This window comes from Gorilla gorilla, chromosome X, assembly GCF_029281585.2.
Source record: "Gorilla gorilla gorilla isolate KB3781 chromosome X, NHGRI_mGorGor1-v2.1_pri, whole genome shotgun sequence".
Lineage (NCBI taxonomy): Eukaryota > Metazoa > Chordata > Mammalia > Primates > Hominidae > Gorilla > Gorilla gorilla.
In genome coordinates, this window is record NC_073247.2 from 60491116 (window position 1) to 60512735 (window position 21620).

The 21620-nt window shown below is 42.4% G+C and overlaps 1 protein-coding gene across 4 annotated transcripts in view; it reads left to right on the top strand.

Annotated features, from left to right (window-relative positions):
- Positions 1 to 14454, top strand: part of CCNB3 (cyclin B3) — a 97953-nt gene extending 83499 nt beyond the window's left edge. For 3 of the 4 annotated variants that reach the window (XM_004064162.4, XM_055375791.2, XM_055375794.1), the window contains exons 9-13: positions 4741 to 4878; positions 9210 to 9365; positions 10184 to 10333; positions 13780 to 13910; positions 14146 to 14454. In XM_004064162.4, coding sequence (XP_004064210.4) covers positions 4741 to 4878; positions 9210 to 9365; positions 10184 to 10333; positions 13780 to 13910; positions 14146 to 14242 — 672 coding nt within the window. In that variant the 3' untranslated portion in view covers positions 14243 to 14454. The remainder of the gene's footprint in view (positions 1 to 4740; positions 4879 to 9209; positions 9366 to 10183; positions 10334 to 13779; positions 13911 to 14145) is intronic. The other variant, XM_055375793.2, reaches the window with a different exon arrangement.
- Positions 14455 to 21620: the final 7166 nt, after the last annotated feature.

Here is a 21620-nt window from a genome sequence, read left to right on the forward strand (position 1 = left end):
CTGTGGGGGATCCAAAACTAGCTGTAACCAAGAATCTATATACGGGAACTGATCTGGGTGCCCTGGCTTACAGGTTCCCCTGTGCCATACCTTCGAGACAAGGGACCTGTCCAGGCTTCCTTCTGATGGCCAACCCACCTCTAATGCTGGCCAGTCTATCTCACACAAAGCTCTAAGTTTTTCTGGTGTCATAGTAACTCCATAGTCTCCCTTAAATCCCTTTTTGAAATTTTTCAACATAGTTCCTAGTGAGGTGGGCTTACTTTGTGCCTGACCCATGTTTCCTTGAGACAAAACACCATGCTCACACCACACGCACACCACAAAACAGAATGGGTAAAGAGGGCACACACACACTTTTACAGTTTACACCAAACCAGAATCAAAACCAAAATCAGAGTATCAGGAAATCCCAGCCAGGTCAGAAACAAAACCTAAGTATCAGTCTATCCAAGTCAAGTCAAAAACAAAAACCAAAGTGCCAGTGCAGGCACGTCATGGGTGATTAGGCCACACTTCCACTCAAATGGAGGGGGTAAGTTCCAAAGACCAGTCTTAACAAGTTTCAGATGTCCAGACTCCAAGTACCAGTTCCTTCCTGGTGTTCAGCCACTGCATTGATCCTCCACAGGGACCTGCCACGCACTGCTCTGGTGAGGCGTTCCACTGGGGCAATTGCCTACCTGGGAGCACTCTCAGGATCCATGTTGCTCAAGCTGGCTGGAGTCCCCCACAGGGATGCTCCACAGGGCAGGCCTAAGCCGCCTAAGGGGCTACCTTGGCCGTCCATTAATCACCTCACTTCCCGGTCAGGGAACCAAGAAATGTAGCAGGACGAGCTGCAGACAAGAACGTCTCAGACACCGAGTTGTGGAAGGAAACGGCTTTATTCAGCTGGGAGCATTGGTGGACTCATGTCTCCAAAAATCGAGCTCCCTGAGTGAGCAATTCCTATCCCTTTTAAGGGCTTACAATTCTAAGGGGGTCCATGTGAGAGGGACATGATCGATTGAGCAAGCAGTGGGTACGTGACTGGGGGCTGCATGCACTGGTAATCAGAATGGAACAGAACAGGACAGGGATTTTCACAGTGCTTTTCCATACAATGTCTGGTATCTATAGATAACATAACCAGCTAGGTCAGGGGTCAGTTTTTAACTACCAGGCCTGGAATGCAGCGCCAGGCTGTCTGACTACTGATTTCACTTCTGTCTTTTCTTTAACTCCTACTTTTTCTTTGAGGCAGAAATTGGTCATAAGACAATATGAGGGGTGGTCTCCTCCCTTAACAATATAGCCAAGTTCTTTGCTAAGGCATATAACAAGGGTGACTTTTGCTGTAGTTCCTAATAAATTTTTCATTTCCATCTGAGGCCTCTTTAGCCTGGACTTCACTGTCCATGTCAGTATCAGCATTTTGGTTACAGCCATTTAACCAGTCTCTAAGAAGTTTCAAACTTTCCCTCATCTTCCTCTCTTCTTCTGAGCCCTCCAAATGTTTCTATCCTCTGCCCATTTCCCAGTTCCAAAGTTCTTCCATATTTTTAGGTATCTTTATAGCAATGCCCCACTCTTTGGTACCAATTTTCTGTGTTAGGCAATTTTTGCACTGCTGCAAAGAAATACCTGAGACTGGGTAATTTATTCTAAAAAGAGGTGTTAATCCAAAATATCTGAGACAGGTCTCAGTCAATTTAGAAAGTTTATTTTGCTTCCATGACACAGCCTCAGGAAGTCCTGATGACATGTGCCCAAGGTAGTCAGGGCATAGCTTGGTTTTATGCATTTTGGGGAGAAATGAGACATTAGTCAATATATGTAAGATGTACACTGGTTCACTCTGGAAAGATGGGACAACTCGAAGTGGGGAGGGGGCTTCCAGGTCATAGGTAGATAAGAGATAAATGGTTGCATTCTTTCGAGTTTCTGATTAGCCTTACCAAAGGAACCAATCAGATATGCATTTATCTCATTGAGCAGAGGGATGACTGAATAGAATGAAAGGCAGACTTGCCTTAAGCAGTTCTCACCTTGACTTTTCTCTTTAGCTTAGTGATTTTGGGGTCCCAAGATTTATTTTTCTTTTGCAGAGGCTTGGCTAGGTATGATGGCTCATGCCTGTAATCCCAGCACTTTGGGAGGATTGCTTGGGGCCAGGAGTTTGAGATCAACCTGGGAAACATAGCGAGATCCTGTCTCTCAAAAAAGAAAAAATAGAGGTTTGATTCACAGATCTGTAGGATATATAAGCATGGCACTGCTATCTGCTTGGCTTCTGAGGAGGCCCCTTCAGGGAGCTTGTACTTTTGGCAGAAAGCAAAGCAAGAGCAGGCTGTCACATGGCAAAAGCAGGGGCAAGGGGGTGGGGTAAGGTGCCACACACTTTTAGACAACCAGATCTCACAAGAACTCACTATTGCCAGAACAGCACCAAGCCATGCAGGCTCCATCCCCATGACCCAAACGCACCTCACCAGGCCCCACATCCCACATTGGGGATTACAATTCAACATGAGATATAGAGGGGACAACATCCAAACTATATCAGGCACCAATAGGAAACTAACACAGAACAGGTTTCTGAGTAGATCCAAGGCCATATTCCAGAAACAGTAAGAACTGTTTCTTGGTATTTCTGTTATTCAGAAATTTAATATGTGTATTGCTGAACCATTATATTTGACCATCTTCGGATAATCATTCATCCATGAAAATACACATCAATTTCTCCAGTGCTTCTCATTGACATACTTTTTGGATCATCTAGGTACCAGTCATTAAGAGTAACCTATACAAGGGGAGGTCCACTTAAGTGAAACTTACAGGGAGGGTAATGTCACTCAATATAAGGGAGAATTTTCTGTTAAAGCCATTCAAAAAGAGATTGGGCTGTATTTAGAGGTTTGTATGGCAGGATCTAAACAACTACTTGGTGGAGATGTTAAAGAGAACATTCATGCATTGGTTGAGTTGTTGGATAAGGACAGATTTTATTCTCGAATCCTAAGAACCCAAGAGGTTGTGAGGAAGAAGCATCACTGAAGATTGGGTGGGACTCTTGTGTATAGATGTGCAAATTATGCCTACACAAGGTCTCTAGCCAAGGCTGAAACCACCAATAGAATCTAGCTCACACTTTGTTTGCCAAGCTGTGCATTCTGGCTGTGGGGCTGCTGTGCCCTGAGGCAGGAGTAACCTTTGGCTAATTCATATAAAGGTATTATCTACTTGATAAGATGTATGCTTGAAGGGCTGCATTCACCCAAAGAAGACACTTTTTTTCTAATTTGCAGAAAGGTACTGCAGGGGCCAGCACAAGCCATGGGACTAGGGCTATAGGAGATGGTTTCTTGGAGTTGGTGAAGGCAAGACAAGGATACATAAGAAAAAGAAACTAGAAATCAATAGCAGGAGGAAGTTGGGAAACTGTACAAATACATGGACATTAAACAACGTGCCCCTGAATGACAAATGGGTCAATGAAATTAAGGAAATCAAATTCTTGAAACAAATGAAAATAGAAATACAACATACGAAAACCTATGGGATAAAACAAAAGTGGTACTAAGAGGAAAATTTATAGCAAAATTTTATTTAAAAAGCAGACAAAGATCAGCCAGACGTGGTGGCTCACACCTATAATCCCAGCACTTTGGGAGGCCAAAGCAGGTGGATCATGAGGTCAGGAGATCGAGACCATCCTGGCTAACACGATGAAACCCCGTCTCTACTAAAAATACAAAAAATTAGCTGGGCGTGGTGGCGGACGCCTGTAGTCCCGGCTACCCGGGAGGCTGAGGCAGGAGAATGGCATGAACCCGGGAGGCGGAGCTTGCAGTGAGCCGAAATCGCACCACTGCACTCCAGCCTGGGAGACAGAGCGAAACTCCGTCTCAATAAATAAATAAATAAAAATTTAAAAATAAATAACTTTACAAAAGTAGACAAATATCAAACAATCTAACAAAGCACCTTAAGGAACTGGAAAAGCAAGAACTGCTTTAACCCAAAATTAGTAGAAGGAAAGAAATAATAAAGACCATGGCAAGAATAAATGAAATAGAGACTAAAAAAAAAAATACAAAAGATCAACAAAATAAAACGTTGATTTTTTTTGAAAAGATAAATAAAATTGACAAGCCATAAGCTAGACTAAGAAAAAAATGAGAGAGAACCCAAATGAAATCAGAAAAGAAAAAGAAGGGAAGGAGGTTATATTATTAATACTTTAATCCCAGTCTGGCTTCTCCAGTCCCTTAGCTCACTTCCAAATTGTGCTATTGGTGTCTGCTCCCAATTGATATATTCTGATAGCATATCTAGTTGGGAAGAGAAAGTAGTACATGAATAAACTCCATATTTCAGAGCTAAATAAACATCTCCTTTGGGAGGTCACTGTACAAGTTGGCAGCAAATGGAGAAAGCAAGAACCTAAGTATTAGAGATCAAAGGGAGAGGATGTGTCCACTCAAGGCTCTCATAGAGAAGGCAGAGCATTTCTCTCTGATTTGTAAGGCTGGTCAACTACCCAAATGTGTAAGGATAGATAATGCCAGTGTCCTCAAAGGCACAGGAGATATACACAGGAACCTAGCTGAAGCAGTTTCTGTATTCGTAGCAGAGTCCCAGCTAGTCAGGACTGTTCTTGATGTTGCAGACACTCCAGGTAGCTAGATCTGTCTGGAGGCGACTTTGGAGCTGGACAATATGCAGATCTGTGTCGTGTGTGTGTTCCTCCAGGTGTCCTTTGAGATGACCCATGAGACCCTGTACTTGGCAGTGAAGCTGGTGGATCTCTACCTAATGAAGGCAGTATGCAAGAAGGATAAGTTACAACTCCTTGGTGCCACTGCCTTTATGATTGCAGCAAAATTTGAGGTGAGTCTGAGTCCCTATGGCCTGGAGAACTAATCAAGTTTCTGTCCAACCCAGTGAATGACTATATATTCATATATATTCATTGTTATGTGCTGCATAACAATGTTTTGGTCAATGATGGACTGCTTATACTATGGTGGTCCCATAAGAGTATAATGGAGCTGGAAAAGTCCTATCACCTAGTGACATCTTATCTTTTGTAACATTGTAATGTTACAAAAGATAACTCATATGGTGATGCTGGTGTAAACAAACCTACTGCACTGCAAGTCATAAAAGTATAGCACATACAATTACTTACAGTACATAATGCTTGATAATGATATAAACTGTTACTAGTTTATGTGTTCACTGTACTTTTAATTGTTTTATTATTATTTTATTAGAGACAAGGTCTCGCTCTGTTGCCCAGGCCGGAGTGCAATGATGTGATCATAGCTCACCATAACCTCAAACTCCTGGGCTCAAGCAATCTTCCCACTACAGCCTCTCAAGTAGCTAGGACTATAGGCATGCACCACAGTGCCTGGCTAATTTTCAGAAATTTTTTTGTAGGGGTGGGGTCTCATGTTGCCCAGGCTGGTCTTGAACTCCCGACCTCAAGCAATTCTCCTGTCTTGGCCTCCCAAAGCACTAGGATTACAAGTGTGAGCCACTGTGCCTGACCTGGTTTAGAGTATACTATTACTTATTTTAAAAAAATAAAGTTAACTGTAAAATAGCCTCAGGATGTCCTTCGGGAGGTTTTCCAGAAGAAGGCATTGTTGTAGGAGATGACAGCTCCATGCATATTATGACCCCTGAAGAACTTCCAATGGGACAAGATGTGGAGGTGGAAGACAGTGATATTAATGATCTTGACCCTTTCTAGGCCTAGGCTAATGTGTGTGTTTGTGTCTTCATTTTTTTTTAATTTTATTATTATTATTATACTTTAAGTTTTAGGGTACATGTGCACAATGTGCAGGTTTGTTACATATGTATACATGTGCCATGTTGGTGTACTGCACCCATTAACTCGTCATTTAGCATTAGGTATGTGCCTTCATTTTTAATAAAAAAGTTTAAAAAGTAAAAAGTAAAGCCGGGCATGGTATTTCAATGCCTGTAATCCCAGCACTTGGGGAGGCTAAGGCAAGAGGATTGCTCGAGCCCAAGAATTTAAGACCAGCTTGGGGAACAAAGTGAGACCCCATCTCTACAAAAAAATAAAGAAGATTAGCTGGGTATTGTGGCACATACCTGTGGTCCCAGCTACATAGGATGCTGAGGCAGGAGGATCCCTTGAGCCCAGGAGGTTGAGGCTGTAGTGAGCTTTGTTCAAGCCACTGTATTCCAGTCTGGGTGAGAGAACAAGACCCTGTCTCAAAAGAAATTTTTTTTAAAGAAGAAAGCTTATTTAATAAGGATATAAAGAAAGCAAATATTTTTATACAGCCTTATACTGTGTTTGTGTTTTAAGCTGTTATTACAAAAGAGTCAAAGTTTTACAAAATAAAGTTACAGTAAGCTAAGGTTAATTTATTAGCAAAGAAAAAATATTTTTTATAAATTTAGTGTCCCCTAATTGTACAGGTACAGTGTTTATAGAGTCCATGGTAGTGTACAGGAATGTCCCAGGCCTTCCATTCACTCACACACTGACTCACCCAGAGCAACTTCTACTCCCACAAGCTCCATTCATGTTAAGTGCCCAATACAAGTGTACTGGTTTTAAATCTTTTATGCTGTATTGTTACTGTACTTTTTCTGTTTAGATAGCCTAAACAAATACCATTGTTTTACAGTTGCCTACAGAATTCAGTAGAGTCACATGTGCATAGATGTGTAGCCTAGGAGCGATAGGCTATATACCATATAACCTGGGTGTGTAGGCTGTACCATCTAGGTTTTTGGAGGTACACTCTTATCTGTGATCTTCTCACAATGATGAAAATGATGCATTTCTTGTAACATATCCCTCTTGTTAAGTGACACATAACTGTGTATACATACATTTATTTGTACATATATACACATGTGCATACACATCAGTGTGTATATGTGTGTGCATACAGTTACATACATACAAATATTTTTTTTCTGCCACATTTTTTGTCCCTCTTCCCAAAGCAGAGAAGCTGGTGTTGGTTGGCAGTGGTGGTGTATTTGTTTCCTGGCATCAACAAGGTTCTTCCATTTTCTGTCTGAAGATGTATTATGTGGGCATCCAACTAATTAAATGGGCAGTTCTTTTTACAGCTTCCTTCTGCTCCATGATTCTCTGCCTCCACCATTTTCTTTTTCCACCAACTCCATCCCCATCTAGTGGAGTCTCAATCTGCTTATATAACAAAGCATTGCCTAACCAGGGTGCTGGAGACATTTAAGAGAAAATGGCCTGATGTTGATGGCAGTGAGTCTAAATGGTCCAGGTGAAATAGTAATTTGGGAAGTAGCAGTATAAAAGTGAGTAGCTGACCTTTTCTTCATGACCATAATCCATCTAACTAACCTCTCTGATTCCCCTTCCTTGGGTGCTAACTGATCTTGTTCAACTTTCATTTTTCCTTCAGCTAGGCTAGTTGTAGGAAGCCTTAGGGTTTGGGAGCAGAGAGGTGGCAACTTTTACCAAGGATTTCAAAGAACTTTAGAACTGTGGGTTTGTTTCTGTGTTGGCTCCCTCCCCAGCTCCTGCCTTCCTCTCCTCCCCAAACACATACTGGCTCTTACCCCCTCCCTCCCTCCCTGCCTCACTCTCTCCCTCCCTGCCTCACTCTCTCCCTCCTTAACTTGCTCCCTTCCTCCCCTCCTTCTTTCCCTGTCACCTGCCCTTCAGTGATTGTTTTCCCTCACTCACCACCCCACTCTCCTTTGTTGCCCCTCACTCACCTGCTCACTTGAGCCCTCCCTCACTCTGTCCCTTCGTCCTGTGCCAGCTTGCTTGCTCCCTCCTCCCTGCCTCCTGCTTTTCCTCCCTTGCTCACTCCTTCCCTTGTTTCCTCCCTCCCTCACTCACCTGCTGGCTCCCTCTTTCCTTCCCTCCTTGCTTCCTTCCCAGGCTCCCTCTCTCACTTGGTGGATAGATTCCTCTCTCCCTGGCTAGTCTACACCCTCCCTCCCTCGGTGGCTTGCTCTCTCCTTTCCTCTCTTTCCCTTGCTCCCTCACCTGCTCTCTCCCTCCCTCACCTGCTTTCTTCCCTCCCAGGCTCTGTCCTTCCCTCCCAGGCTCCCTCTTTTTCTTCCTTGCCCACTCTCTCCCTTCCTTTTTTACTCTGGGTACTTCTTAGCAAATCCTGGGAGTTGGAGCACCCTTCCTCTGTTGGCCAGGACAGAGGGCCCCTACCAAGTCCATGGAGGAGGGGTGTCTTCCTCTCACAGGATTAAGAAGTACAGAAAGCCTTTTGTTTAGCGGAGGTGTGGAGATGGCATGAGGAGAGAAAGGAGACAGTAGCCATTGCACAGAGCAGTGGAAGAGAGAGGTTCCTGCCCTGGTGTTGCCACTAGCTTGCTGTGTGAACCTGAGCACATCACTTTTCTCTGAGCCTAGGTTTCCTTGTCTGCCAAACCAAAGGGTTGGTCCTGTCTGTCATCCAAAAATAGGGGAAAGGTTGGGGAAGAAAGCTGTTGCGGGCAGTAAGCTGCAGGTAGGGAGAAGAATTAGGGGCCTTCCTGTGTCCTCATTGTTTCTCCAAACCAATGTTTGACCTCCAGAGGGCAGAGCCCTGGAAGGTGCTCCCTGGACAGAGGTTCTTCTCACCCTTAGCCTGGCCTGGCCCTTCCTTGTCTGACCTCTGGGTGCCTCCGCACACTCTGCCCACCACAGACTTTTGTCTCTGCTGAGGTTCCCTCTATGCCTGTCTGCCTCTCCACCTCTCTCACTGCCAGGTACCCTGTATTGCCCTCCTCAAACATCCTTACTCATTCCCTACACTAGGACACAAAATACAGGCTTATTTTCTATCTCTAGCTCCCATTTCTGTGGCTTCCTTCTGTCCCTCCCTCCAGAGAAGGCCTTAGATTTCAACATTCATGGTTCTCAGAGGGCAGATTGCTGCTCCTAGGCCCTGTGCCCCATTATGTTGCTTCTGGCACTGTAAGAATCCACCCCCAGGAGGTCCTATCCTCTATCTGGTGGTGGTGGTGGTACAGTTTTGGGGCAGGCCTCTCCTGTCCTTTTTTGGTTTACTTTTTCTGATGAGCCACTCACATCAACCAGAAGCTGAGTCTCAGAGATACCCTGAAGATTTATGCCAGGAATTCCTTCACCCTTCTCCCCGCTGACTTTTACCTCTAAGCAGAAAGGTTGGGTTGTCTGTCTGGTTGTCACCTCCTCTCCTCTCCACCCATAGGAGCACAACTCACCTCGTGTGGATGACTTTGTGTACATCTGTGATGATAATTATCAGCGATATGAGATACTCAGCATGGAAATCAACATCCTGAACGTCCTCAAATGTGACATTAACATTCCCATCGCCTATCATTTTCTGCGCAGATATGCTAGGGTAAGAGAGAAGAGACACATCTTCATTCTCCCACTGCTGAGTTAGTCTCCTTTATACCCAGAGTAGCTGCCTTGAGTGGTAGGAAAGGGGAAAGGGACAACAGGCAGCAGGGAGCTTTCTCCTTCCATCCAATCTCCTAGGTTAAAGCTTGGCAATCTTTATGAAATAGTGGGAGGTGGGCGGGGGTGAGTTGCAGATTTCCACAGTGTGCCTATAAGGTTTTGAAGTGAGGCCAGAGTTGGGGAGGAGAAACGTTTCTTTGATCAGGGAGAGACACATGGAAAACTTTGTAGGGGGATGCTGGCAATATTCTCATTCTTTGCCTGAGTATTGGTTACAAGGGAGGTCACTTTATAATTCATTGTATTGTGCAAATGAGTGCGATGTACTTTTCTCTTTGTGTGTGTGATAGGTTGTAATTTTTAAAAAATAAGTTTAAATAAGAAAAGGGAAAAGATTGTTTTGAAGTATGGAACACCTTCTAGGGAGGACCAGGAACAGAGTCACGGTGGGAGGACTTTGGCTCTTTAAAGAATGACCCATATAGCAAGGGGGGATGTGGGCCAGTACCATACACACAGTTGGTAATTTGATTAAAATCCTAAAGGTGGCAAATCCCACTGACTGTTTCAGAATCCCCCCTGAAGAGTCTGTTTTTGTGGGTAGGGAAGATGAGGTGAGTTATGGTTGCAGGAGAAAGGCACATTACTCAAACAGAGGGCCACTGAGGCTCGGGATGATGTAACTGGAGAGGGAGTCCTCTGCTTGGTGCCAGTTTTCTAAATTGATTTCTGAGCCAGTCTTCTCATTGCCTTTAGTGTATCCACACCAACATGAAGACATTGACCTTGTCCCGCTACATCTGCGAGATGACCCTGCAGGAATACCACTATGTCCAGGAGAAGGCTTCCAAGCTAGCTGCTGCCTCCTTACTCCTGGCCCTCTACATGAAGAAGCTCGGATACTGGGTAAACACTTGCGAGATAGGGGTATAGGGGTAGAGATTTAAAAAGCAGAAGGTCAGCTCATGGGGAAGGTGTAAATTAAGGCCACGGGAAACTCTTGGGGATAAAACTGACACATATTCACCACTGTGAACTCTAACACCTGGACAACTTGGGGCAAGGGCTTCTACAGCAATGGTTTTGAATTATGCCATTTTTCATAATCAAAGTACCCTTTGTTCCAAAGAAAGTTCACCTGAAAGCCCAATATTACATACCAGACTACTGTGAAGGTATTCTGGTTGTCATATGGGGTAGTGTGACCCTACTTCTTATCCCCAGCCCTGTTCCCCTCTTGCCTCTTGCAATCCCCTCAGCAAGACTGGCCCCTGAGGGAGCTTGTTGGAACAGGGTTTGAAAAGCACTGAGCCAGAGAAGAGTAGTGAAAGCAATTGTCTGTGTCTACAAAAGTGGCACTCAGGGGCATGACTATAGTGTTCTTCTCTGAAGAAGGTTCTCAAAGCCTCCTGCTCCAATACAAATAAAACTCATATTTGATGCTTTCTCAATTTTATGAAAAGTTGGGGGTAAAATCAACTTTAGATAATTTCGCATTCTTACTAATGATATGTATAATATACAATCCAAGTAGCAGGAGTATGCTTGCAAATGCAGCCCCTCTGCTCAACCACTTCTGAGCTCCTCCTACCTAAAAATCCTGGAGCCACTGAGGGAAGAACCTCTGTGGGCTGAGAAAGAACCACATAAAGTAGTTATGTGAACTTGGAGAAGCCATACTGAAATTTCTTGAAACAGAGAAAGCATTCAATAAATGACAGTGATGATGAAAAAGAATAAATAATAATCATGACTGGCATTTATTGAGTGTTTAGACAGTGATCTAAGCACTTTGTGTATTAACTCATTTAATCTCCACAACAACCCCACATGATAGTACCGTTATCCCTGTTTTGCAGATAAGAAATAACTCCCATGTTTACACAGCTGATGAGAGGTGGAGCTAGGCTTTGGAAACTAGGAGTGGTGTTCACAATCCAAACCAACTGTGTAATCAGAATGGGCATGGCCACAGCTCTGGAGCTGAGGGTCTGGAGGCCCCATGCTGAACCAGGCTTTGACCCTTGGATCCCATGGAAATCCAGTGGGCCGTGAGGGGGACAGCTGATGGGTTCAGGCAAGCAAACTGTGTGCCAACTAAGATAGAAATATTTCAGTGTTTTCACACTTGGTGACTAAACCAGGGCATATCAGCTAAATGTCAGCCCGAATCTGAACTCAGGTAGTCTGACTCCACAATCCTCTATGTTAGATAAGGAAGGCTTCACAGAAGAGGTGACTTTTGAGCTGGGTCTTGAAACGTATGCAGGAACTTGTGAGAGGAGACATTCTAGGTAGAGGGAGCAGTAATTAAAAAGACGTGAAGGCATTAAGGAGGGAGTGTGTTGTGTTTAGGGCGGAATAAGACATCCCCTATGGATAGAACAGAGAGTATGGTAAAAGGAGAGGTGCTAATGATGTTAATAGTGACAGATGAGACCAGAATGGTAGATCATGGTCAGATTGTGAAAGAAAGGCTTTGTATACCACGCTGAGAGACCCACTTTACACTAAGGCATTGAAGGGTTTTTAGGCAGGGAGGTGACCTGCTCCTGTTTGTGTATTTTAGAAACAGTACTGGTATAGCAAAAGAGAAGGTAGAGTAAATGAGAGAGAATATAAAGGTGGGAACACCAGTGAGCAGGCTATTGTAACATAGTCAAGGTGAAGCATTTGAGGGTCTGAACTGACACAGTGGCACTGGGGCCTTTTAATCTTATTTAACACATCCAGTCTACTCCATTACCCCCTTGTGTTACTCCCCTACTCAGCACGCCAATGACGGCCCTTTGCCGGTGGTGGTGGTGGTTTCCAAACAGTATTTGGGGGAGCCCTGGGTTTCCTGCAGAGTTCTCTCAGGGACCATGTAAAAGATAAAGGGATCCAAATTCGTGGGCTTCTTAGCTCACACCCCCACTTCCAGGTAAGCTATTTGGGCTTCCAGGTAAGACACTTGAAAAAGAGGAGTTCAAGGAAAATAAGACATTTTGAGGAAACCACTGACTTATAAATCCTCTTCCTTTCTCTGTCTGTTGAGCTCCCCACTTCACCAACCATTGTGGACATGCTGTCCTCTGTGAAGCTTTCTGTGACTCTCCTGACAGAGTTCATGGGTCCTGCTGCTGTGTTCCTCCAGTGTCCTATGCTCACTTCCATTATAGCACTTATCACACATTTTTTAACTCGCTGTTTGCACATCTGTCTCCTCTACTAGACTACAGACTCCTCAAGGGCAGGTCCCTCATTCATTTTTGTGTTCCCAGGATCCTACATATAGGGCTTGGTAATCCTAGTTAGCATTGTTTGGATACTTACTATGTTCCAGACTCTGTTCTATGTATGATACACACATACACAAATACACACACACACACACACACACACACACACACACATTTAACCCTATGATGGAATTACCGTAATAATCCCCATTTGGCAGATTGGGAAACTGAGGCCCCAAGAGGTTAATTAACTGGCTCAAAGCCAAGCTGTTAGGAGAACTGAAATTTGACCTGAAGCATTTTGCCTCCAGGACCTCTGCTCTTAAACACTGCTATACCGCTTCTGCCACATAATAGGCATTCTTAGCTGAGTGAGAAAATGAACCTGTGGAATGATAGCTGTTAGAACCAGAGAGGAGGATCAGCCTTAAGTTCATGTTGGCTGTGGAGTTGGCACCTAAACTTTGTTCTGGGGTTTACCTGGCCATTAGCTCTGGACCTGAGAGTGAGCAAATTACAAAATCAGTCCTGTTCCTTAGGACTGGTGAATTTCTGCTTACATGAACATCTGTGACCAGGGCTAATATCTTTTTTTTTTTTTTAAGAGATGGGGTCTTGCTCTGTTACCCAGGCTGGAGTGCAGTGGTGCGATCATAGTTCACTGCAGCCTCGAACTCCTGGGCTCAAGCAATCCTCCTGCCTCAGCCTCCCGAGTAGCTGGGACTACAGGTCTACACCACCAAGCCCAGATAATTTAAAAATTTTTTTAAAGAGATAGGGTCTTGCTGTGTTGCCCAGACTGGTCTTGAATTCCTGGGCTCAAGCAGTCCTCCTGCCTCGGGCTCCTAATATGCTGAGATTACAGGCATGATCCCTACCACGCCTGGCCAAGAGCTAATATCTAACTGGTACGTATGGATATAGCCATCCCAATAGTTTGTGGCTGGAATCTATTCTTCTATATAGCATAGTATAATTATTGATCAGCATCCAGATGGTGTGAGTCTTTGAAATGTTTTGAATGTCATCTCTGTTTAAACCATGTGTGGGAAGCTTAGACTTGGGATAGCAGAGATGGAGGAAGGGTGTGCTTCCTATAGTAGAAATCACTATTCATGCTGCTTCTTCCAGGTGCCCTTCCTGGAGCATTACAGTGGCTACAGTATCTCTGAGCTTCACCCCTTGGTCAGACAGCTGAACAAACTGCTGACTTTCAGTTCTTACGATAGTCTCAAGGCTGTGTATTACAAGTATTCTCACCCGTAAGTACTAAGCCCCGGATGAGGTTGGGTTTGTGTTCATTTATTGGGAGGCTTTAAAATACTAGACCGAGACTAGCCTCACTTAAGAGAAAAAGATTCAGGCACTTTTCACCTTCCTTTCTACTCTAGGGTTAAAGCAAGATAGGAAACTAAGGGCCGTATGTCCCACTTGTTCCATGGAGCATGATTGTATTTGCCCTATTCTATGCTGAGGAGACCCCTCTTCCTTTTGCAGGGTCTTCTTTGAAGTCGCCAAAATCCCTGCCTTGGATATGTTGAAGCTGGAGGAGATTTTGAACTGTGATTGTGAGGCTCAGGGCCTGGTACTCTAGCAGCAGCCACAGGGCTAAGCATGCATGTTAACAGGGTATATTTATTCTATGTTTGAATTTGTCTTTTGATCGCTTTTATTCATTTTTCCTTTCTTTGTCTTTTCCCAAACTGATAATGTTATAAATATTTATGTTGCTTGTTTTTATGAAAGAAAAAAATATTGTCATATTTGACTACAAATTTAATAAAAAATTAATGGTTATTGTTAAAATGGCTCATCTCCCCTCTTATTGTTCAGGAGCCCCATGCACAGCTCAACAATTTTTTTTTTCTTCGTAGTCAAGGCTGGGCCCCAGAGCCTAGATTACCGAATTCCCTTCTCTGTTTAGAATTCTTCTCCTCATGGGAAGAGGAATTGAGCTAACCATGAACTGATGGATGGGTCTACAGAAGGAGGATTATGGTGTCCAGTCCAAGGAGAAAGCTCCTTACCTGACAGGTAGACCTCACTATTCAGAGCTGGGCAGCTGGCAGTGTAGGCTAATACCTTTTGGTCTCAATCTCAGGTATTTTGCTTTCTTTGCTTCTTCCTAGATGGTGAAAAGTTGGGGATCAGGATTTTAATCCAAATGTAGCCTTGCTTTCAGTTAGGCAGCTTTTTAGAGTACAAATTTGAAAATACTCTTGGAGTGGTATGTGCTGAAATCATTTTTGGCCCTTGTCTTCTGCCAGGAGAAGAAATTCCTACCTGTGAAATTGGCAAGGTGTCCCATGAATGCAAGCATCAACCACTTGCCCAATCTTTAATTCATATAGCATTAAGAGATTCTCCTTTCTTTTTCACTCTGCCCTACCTTTGGGGTGATGTGTACTGGGACAGTTACTTAAGTTGTTAATGGAGGAGTGGAACATCCAGTATGCCAGTTGTTCAAGAGCTACTGCCTCAGTCTCACCCCAGGACCTCCCCACAATCCAGCAAGTAATGTCTACCACAGCAGGAGACCTCTAGGACTCTATTCTAGTATTGTAGCTGGCAATTATCCTGATTGGTCTGTGACCATTTGTTACCACTTGTCAAATATTTTGAATATCAGTCCTGGAGGGTGGACATTTGGTGGAGAGGACAATCAAGGAAGCAGTTATGGGGAAAATGCCTCTTCAATTCTGTCCCGAGACTCTCCATGCTATTGTAATTACATCACCTTTTCTGATGGGTTAGAGACAGATGGATGAGCATGCCAAGCCCTTAGGTGTCTCAGTGCTTTCCTTCCCTTCCAATCAGTTTCCCATTCTTCCTCCTGACTTGCTTTGCCTTGGAGACCAGACATCACTAGGTTTCCTCCTGCCCCATTCCACTGTATTGCAAGATGACTAAGGGGTACAGCCAGAGAGGTCCAAGCTACTCAGCAGTGGTTCTGCTGGCACAGCCAACTTTGCATGAACATGCTAAAAGCATTAGGCTGGAAGCCATCTTGCAAATCTCCAGCCTTACTAAAAGGATGTGTCTTGTACCTGCTTTTGAATTCTGGAGCTTTACATCAAGGGGAAAAAATTAACCAATTGAATTGTTTCCCCCTTTTTACCAACCCTGTTCTTTAAAGGTGCTAATGAAACCATCAGTCATTTTTGTTGTTGATTTTGCAATGCCTCAACATTTATTTTGCACACACTCATCACTACTTCAAAATTAAGATAGCTGTTAGAACTGGAGCTTGTTAAAAGTGGGTGCAAAAGTTATCGTGGTTTTTGCCATTCCTTTTAATGGCAAAAACCACGATAACTTTTGCACCAACCTAATATTTAGTGCCTTATTAAAGAAGCACATCTATTCTTTATCAGGAATTTGCTGGCCCAGTGAGGTGGCTCACGCCTGTTGTCCCAAAACTTAGGGAGGCCAAGGCAGGAAGATCACTTCAGCCCAGGAATTTGAGACCCACCTGGGCAATACAGTGAGACCCTGTCTCTACAAAAAGTTAAAAAGTTAGCCAGGCATAGTGGCTTATGCCTGTGGTCCCAGCTACTCAGGAGGCTGAGGCAGGAGTATTACTTGAGCCCAGAAGGCAGATGTTGCAGTAAGCCATGATTGTGCCACTGTACTCCAGCCTGGGCAATAGAGCAAGACCCTGCTTTAAAAAAAAAGAATTTGCTTTTATATTTTGATGACTGTCTCTCTATATATGAATAAAACTAGCTTTCTTTGTAACCTTATATATTTTTAACAGTTTTATTTTCTTAACTGAATGCAAATTACTTTATATATGTATATATAACTTTATGTCTCCCTATATCTTTAAGATCATAACAGTTTAAAAAACAAAACTAAAAAATTCTAAAAGTTTAAACTACAAAATCATCTATATAGGTCATAAAAACACTCTGGTAGAGAAATGTGCCCGGTAATTCATAAGTAAAACAAACATAGCCTGTGAAATAATGTGACATGCTTAGAAAAATGCCTGACACATAGCATGAATATCTAATAAATGGTGGTGGTACTCTCTGGTAGCGGAAGGGGCACAGAGTGGCTACAGAGGTAAGTAGGGGTGAGACTGTTTGTTTATTTGTTTGTTTGTTTGTTTTAAAGAAAAAGGCCTGGCTGGGCACGGTGGCTCACTCCTGTAATCCCAGCACTTTGGGAGGCTGAGACGGGCAGATCACAAGGTCAGGAGTTTAAGACCAGCCTGGCCAATATGGTGAAACCCCATCTCTACTAAAAATACAAAAAGTTAGCTGGGTGTGGTGGCGGGCACCTGTAGTCCCAGCAACTTGGGAGGCTGAGGCAGGAGAATCACTTGAACCCGGGAGGCGGAGGTTGCAGTGAGCTGAGATCATGCCACTCACTCCAGCCTGGGTGACAACGCGAAACTCCGTCTCAAAAAAAAAAAATAATAATAAGGCTTATATGGTATGTTGAAGGTTTTTATACTAAGAGTTTTGATTTGGGAGATGTATCCATCAAGGTTCAGTCAGAAAACAGAAACCACTCTAGTTATTTCGAACAGAGGAAATTTAGTGCTGGGAATTGGTTACTCAAGGACAGAAGAGCTAAGAAGTCACACACACAGTGTGAAGCTTCTGTTATACTTAGGGCTGAAGGAACAGTAGCCAAGAGGTGGTGTCACCAGAGCCCCAGATACCAGGGATATCAAGCTGGATTTGGAACCAGTGATCAGTTGGGACCAATGAGGGTAGGGCTGATGAAAGGAGGCTGGAGCTGGGAAGGAGACAAAGTTACTGCCAGACCTATTGCTGGAGGCAGAGTGAGAAAGGAAATAGCCTGGCTTCTTCATATTTTAATAGTTTTTGGGGAACAGGTGGTTTTTTGTTACATGGACAAGTTATTTAGTGGTGATTTCTGAGATTTTGGTGCACCTATTACCTAAGCAGTATACACTGTACCCTGTATGGGTAGTCTTTTATCCCTCACCCAGTCCCATCCTTCCCCCCAAGTCCCCAAAGTCCATTATATAATTCTTATGCCTTTGCATTCTAATAGCTTAGCTCCCACTTATAAGTGAGAACATATGATATTTGGTTTTCCATTCCTGAGTTACTTCACTTAGAAAAATGGTCTCCATTTTTCTCCAACTCCATCCAAGTTGCTGTAAATGCCATTATTTTGTTCCCTTTTATGGCTGAGTAGTAGTCCATGGTGTATATATACCACATTTTCCCTGTCTACTCATTGGTTGATGGGCATTTAGGTTGGTTCCATATTTTTGCAATTGTGAATTATGCTGCTATAAACACGCGTGTGCAAGTGTCTTTTTCGTATAATGACTTCTTTTCCTTTGCATGCATACCCAGTAGTGGGATCACTGAATTAAATGTTAGTTCTACTTTTAGTACTTTAAGGAATCTCCACGCTGTTTTCCATAGTGGTTGTACTAGTTTGCATTCCCACCAGCAGTGTAAAGGTGTTCCTTTTTCACCATATCCACACCAGCATCTATTATTTTTTGACTTTTTTGGATTAAGGTGGTATCTCATTGTGATTTTATGTGTATTTCCCTGATAATTAGCAATGTTGAACATTTTTCCATATGTTTGTTAGCCATTTGTATATCTTCTTTTGAGAATTGTCTATTCATGTCCTTTGCCTACTTTTTGATGGGATTGTTTTTTTCTTGCTGATTTGAGTTCCTTGTAGATTCTGGATATTAGTCCTTTGTCAGATGTGTAGTTTGTGAATATTTTTTCCCACTCTATGGGTTGTCTGTTTACTCTGCTGATTATTTCTTTTGCTGTGCAGTAGCTTTTTAGTTTAATTAGGTCCCATTTATTTATTTTTGTTTTTGTTGCATTTGCTTTTTGGTTCTTGGTCATTAATTATTTGCCTAAGCAATGTCTAGAAGAGTTTTTCCGATGTTAACTTCTAGAATTTTTATGGTTTCAGGTCTTAGATGTAAGTCTCTGATCCATCGTGAGTTGATTTTTGTTTAAGGTGAGATATGTTTTATTCTTCTACATGTGGCTTGCCAATTATCCCAACACCATTTGTTGAATAGGGTTTTCTTTTTCCACTTTGTTTTTGTTTGCTTTGTTGAAGATCAGTTGCCTGTACATATTTGGCTTTATTTCTGGGTTCTCTATTCTGTTCCATTGGTCTATGTGCCTATTTTTATACCAGTACCATCCTGTTTTGGTAACTATACCCTTATAGTATGGTTTGAAGTCAAGTAATGTGATGCCTCCAGATTTGTTCTTTTTGCTTAGTCTTGCTTTGGCTATGCGGGCTCTTTTTTGGTTCCATATGAATTTTAGGATTGTGTTTTCTAGTCCTGTGAAGAATGATGGTGGTATTTTGATGGGAATTGCATTGAATCTGTAGGTTGCTTTTGGCATTATGGTAATTTTTACAATATTGATTTTACCCATCTGTGAGCATGGGATGTGTTTCCATTTGTTTGAGTCATCTATGCTTTCTTTCAGCAGTGTTTTGTAGTTTTCCTTGTAGAGGTCTTTTACCTCCCTGGTTAAGTGTATTCCTAAGTGTTTTATTTTTATTTTTTACAGCTGTTGTATAAGGGATTGAGTTCTTGATTTGATTCTCAGCATGGTCGTTGTTGGTGTATAGCAGTGCTGTTGATTTGTGTATACTGATTTTGTATCCTGAAACTTTACTGAATTCATTTATCAGATCTAGGAGTTTTTTGGATGAGTCTTCAGGGTTTACACATACCATACAATTCACCCACTTAAAGTGTATAATTCAGGCCGGGCATGGTGGCTCATGCCTGTAATCCCAACACTTTGGGAGACTGAGGTAGGAGGATTGCTTGGACCCAGGAGTTCAAGATCAGCCTGGGCAGCATAGTAAGACCCCGTTTCTACAAAAAATTTAAAAATATTTAAAAAATTAAAAAGTGTGTAATTCAAGTTTTCAGTATATTCAGTTTTGTGGTTGGGCATGGTGGCTGATGCCTGTAATCCCAGCACGTTGGGAGGCCGAGGCAGGCAGATCACTTGAGGTCACAAGTTTGAGACCAGCCTGGCCAACATGGTGAAACCTCGTCTTTACTAAAAATACAAAAGTTAGCCGGGCATGGTGGTGCATGCCTGTAATCCCAGCTACTCAGGAGGCTGAGGCAGGAGAATCGCTTGAACCCAGGAGGTGGAGGCTGCTTGAACCCAGGAGGCAGAGGCTGCAGTGAGCCGAGATTGTGCCACTGTACTCCAGCCTGGGTGACAGAGCCAGATTCTGTCTCAAAGAAAAAAAAAAGTTTTGTAATCATCACCACAGTCTAATTTTGGAACATTTTCATCACCCCTCAAATTAAACTTCCAGCCTGTTAGCAATCAATCTCCTTTCCCCACACCCCATGAGTCCTAGGTAACCACCAATTTACTTTCTCTCTCTATCAGTTTGCCTATTCTGGACATTTCATATAAATTGAACCATACAATAGGTGGCCTTTGTGTCTGGCTTCTTTCACATAGCATAGTGTTTTCAAGGTTCATCCATGTTGTAGCATGTATCAGTACTTCCTTTTATTGCTGAGTAATATACCATTGTATGGACATATATACATTGTGTTTATCCAGTCATTGGTTGGTAGAAATTTGGGTTTTTCCGCTTTTTGGCTGTTGGGAATAATTCTGCTATGAACATTCATGTATAAGTGTGTGGGCCTCAGTTTTCATTTCTTTCAGGTGTATACTTGGGAGTAGAATTGCTGGATCATGCAATAACTCTAGTTTAACTTGAGAAACCTCTATACTCTTCCAAAGTGGCTGTACCATTTTACATTCCCATAAACAGTATGTGAGGATTCCAGTTTCTCCACACCCTCTCCAACACTTGTTATTATATTTTTACTATAGCCCTCCTAGTGGGTGTAAAGTGATATCTTGTGATTTTGATTTACATTTTCCTGATGGCTAATTATGTTGAGCATATTCTCATGTGCATATTGGCCATTTGTGTATCCTTTTTAGAGAAATATCTATTCAAATCCTTTGCCCATATTTTTTTTTTGAAACAGAGTCTTGCTCTGTTGCCCAGGCTGGAGTGCAGTGGCACAAACATGACTCACTGCAGGCTCAATCTCCTTGGCTTAAGGGATTTTCTTACCTCATTCTCCTGAGTAGCTGGGACTACAGTCACTTGCGACCACACCCAACTAATTTTTTTAATTGTTATTTTTAGTAGAGATGAGGTCTTGCTATGTTGCCCAGACTGGTCTCAAGCTCCTGTTTGCACATTTTTAATTGGGTTATTTGTCTCTTTATTATTGAGTGGTAAGAGTTTTTTAAAAATATATTCTGGGTCATATATATGATTTGGCAATATTTGATTATACCAATTGTCTTGAAAGTTTTACTTTCTTCATAGTGTTATTTAAAGCATATAAGTTTCAAATTTTGATGAAGTTCAATTTATCCATTTTTAAATGTTTTTACTTTTGGTGTCATAGCTAAGAAACCATCACCTGATCCAAGGTCTTGAAGATTTATCCGTGTTTTCTTCTAAGAATTGTGTAGGTTTAGCTCTTATGTTTAGGTTTTAAATTCATTTTAAGTTAATTTTTATATATGGTATGTAGGGTTCCAACTTCATTCTTTTGCATATGGATATTTGGTTGTTTCAGCACTATTTGTTGAAAAAAACTATGTTTCCCCCACATAATTATTTTGATACCCTTGCTGAAAATTAAATTAAATATGAGAGCTTATTTCTGGATTCTCAGTTTTATTCCATTTACCTGTGTGATACCTAGCCTTATGCCAGTACTGTAATTCTTTAAATATTAAAAACAATGACAAACAAAAATTATATTGCTTTAGCTTTGTAGTAAGTTTTAAAATTAAAAAAAAAGATATGAGTCCTCCAATTTTTTGATCCTTTCCTTTTCAAGTTTATTTTGGCAATTCTGGGTCCCTTGCATTTCCATATGAATTTTAGCATCAACATGTCAGTTGCTGAAAAGAAGTTCA